We start from the raw sequence: 2,326 nt of genomic DNA, 5'->3' as shown, positions 1-2,326 counted from the left end.
AGCATCCAGGGCATAGAGTTACATGTACAGAAAAATGTGTTTATGTATAAACAGCAAATGCATTTAGCAAAAATGAAAATATTACAGTAACCATCACAACATACAGTAGTACTGTCAACAAAGAACAAATCCTCTGGTGTGCCGGATCCAGGCTTGGAAACCCTCCACACTATGTCACCACAGGCCAATTCCTATAGGAGATTTATCCTGGTATATGCGTTTCGGTCATAGACCTTCCACCGCCACGCAGAGAAAAACTCTTCTATTGGATTGAGAAAAGGGCTGTATGGTGGAAGGCAAACATTTACTGTAAAAATTGCTGGTTGATGTTGAACCATTCTCGTATACGGACGCTGAAAGCTGACATTGTCAAACCACCATTAGAAACAAGTGTGAACCATTTTGAATCATTGTGTTTTATAGATGACAACTGTGTTGTAGTTGTGTTTACTGTTTGCCGACTGTGTTTACCATTTTGCAGTACAAGTGCATCACAGTGCAAAATGTTTTTAGTGAATGAGAATGTGTTTAGAGTTCTGCTAAAAGAGTGTCTTATTCAACAAATGGGTTTAGGCCACTGAATTTGATTCAGAGAATGGGGTTTAGTGTTTAGCAATTCAGAAAAACTGTAATTGTGCTTTAGAATGTGTCTACCGCCCTCTGGTGGTAGAAGTAGACAAGTACACCCGGCTCTGTCACAGGTTAATAAACCCACTGGTTCGATTTTAATAGTGTTAATGCAGGACATACATCTGTCTTGAAACTTGATCTTCCTGAGTTTGTTGTCCATCTCTCCGGTATCTCTGAGCGGACTTCCAATACAGAATCCTGGACACACAGTGAGAGACGAGTTGGTGTACAGCTCAAATGATGAGCAGTGCCATCTGTACTGAACATTATTGCCTAGGACGTATTGTGTGGGGTGGAACTATGCACATACGCCAATCTGTATTCTGCATATTACATGAATAAAAAGATGAGCTTGATGACAATAGCTCGACAAGGATCGTGTGAGAGCACCCCAAGCTATCTCATTTCCAGACTCCATTTTAACTCAGCAAGGTTTCCTCGTTCAGGAAAAAAGAAAGCGAATCAAAATGAGCTCCCGGCAGGAGAGAAACGTGCAGGGTGTGCGGTATCTCCCCCATCTCTGCAGCTGTGCGTAAGCAGAGTGACGAGGTAACGGGTGGAGGAGGGTATTATCTCTCCAGTGTGGTCCAGCTGTGTGGCGTTACCCCAGGGACAGGAAGAGGAGCAGCAGCAGGGTCGTCAGGCAGGCGGTGAGGAGAGCAGGCTGGGGGAGGAGCTGGAGGGCTGGGGGGGGACCACCAGGGCTGGAGACTATCCGACCCCCGGGGAGCAGAGACAGGTCAAATATCTCCTGCAGATCGGTGTAGCCCACCACAACCTGCGGCTTCACTGGGAGAGGAGGAGGTGGGGGAGAGAAGGTTGAAGGAGAAGGGGGGAAGGGGGAGGTGGGGGAGAGAAGGTGGAAGGAGAAGGGGTGAAGGGGGAGGTGGGGGAGAGAAGGTGATAGAAAAGGTAGGAAGGGGGAGATGAAACCAGATAGTTAGGTTTAATGACAAAGACCGAGATGCAGATAGAGACAGAATATGGAAAAAACGGGAAGAGTACAAAAGCATGAAGCAATAATGCCATGACTGGAAAAACACTATTTAAGTTAAGATATTCATGGAAGACTTGTCATTTGCATGTTTAGTGAGCACTCAGGCCTTCGTTGGTTGCTGCCTGCACACAATCCTTTGGTTATTTCAGTTCTAGATCATAAATCATAATGGTGGCCTATCTGGATATGGACAGGTTGAAACTGGCTGTAGTTAGCTCTGAGACTGTAGGTACCTGTGAGGGTGTGATTACCTGGAGGGTGTAGTTACTTGTGAGGGTTTCGTTACCTGTGAGACTGTTGTTACCTGGAGGGTGTAGTTACCTGTGAGACTGTTGTTATCTTTAAGACTTTTTTTACCTGTGAGAGTGTAGTTACCTTTGACAGTGTAGTTACCTGTGAGACTGTTGTTACCTGTGAGACTGTTGTTACCTGAAAGAATGTAGTTACCTGTGAGGTAAAAGTAGAGTCTCACTATGGAGCGCTGGTTGGACAAGATCTCACACTGGTAGGTTCCTGTGTGCTGCAGGTTGGCAGAGGGGATGGAGTATAGGCGGTCCACCCCTGCAGTCACCTCCTTAAACAGATCCACCTGCTGGCTCTTTACCTGTAAAACAACCCGCAGGGTATTGTGCGTCTGGACCGCCACATTCGCTGACATCTTCACTGCTCCTCTGGACTCACTGAGGACTACTTTCCAGA

At 46.3% G+C, this 2,326-nt stretch overlaps 1 protein-coding gene across 1 annotated transcript in view; it reads right to left on the bottom strand.

Moving 5' to 3' along the window:
- Positions 1-1,231: 1,231 nt before the first annotated feature.
- spaca6 (sperm acrosome associated 6) overlaps positions 1,232-2,326 on the bottom strand; it is a 4,393-nt gene continuing 3,298 nt past the window's right edge. Inside the window, exons 7-8 of the mRNA XM_067238123.1 lie at positions 2,075-2,231; positions 1,232-1,419 (exon numbers count right to left, since the gene is read on the bottom strand). Of these exons, the coding sequence (XP_067094224.1) occupies positions 1,232-1,419; positions 2,075-2,231 (345 nt within the window). The remainder of the gene's footprint in view (positions 1,420-2,074; positions 2,232-2,326) is intronic.

The sequence above is a fragment of the Osmerus mordax genome, chromosome 6, assembly GCF_038355195.1.
Source record: "Osmerus mordax isolate fOsmMor3 chromosome 6, fOsmMor3.pri, whole genome shotgun sequence".
NCBI lineage: Eukaryota > Metazoa > Chordata > Actinopteri > Osmeriformes > Osmeridae > Osmerus > Osmerus mordax.
The sequence above is the reverse complement of the archived record's forward strand: the minus strand, read 5'-3'. Positions and strand labels throughout refer to the sequence as shown.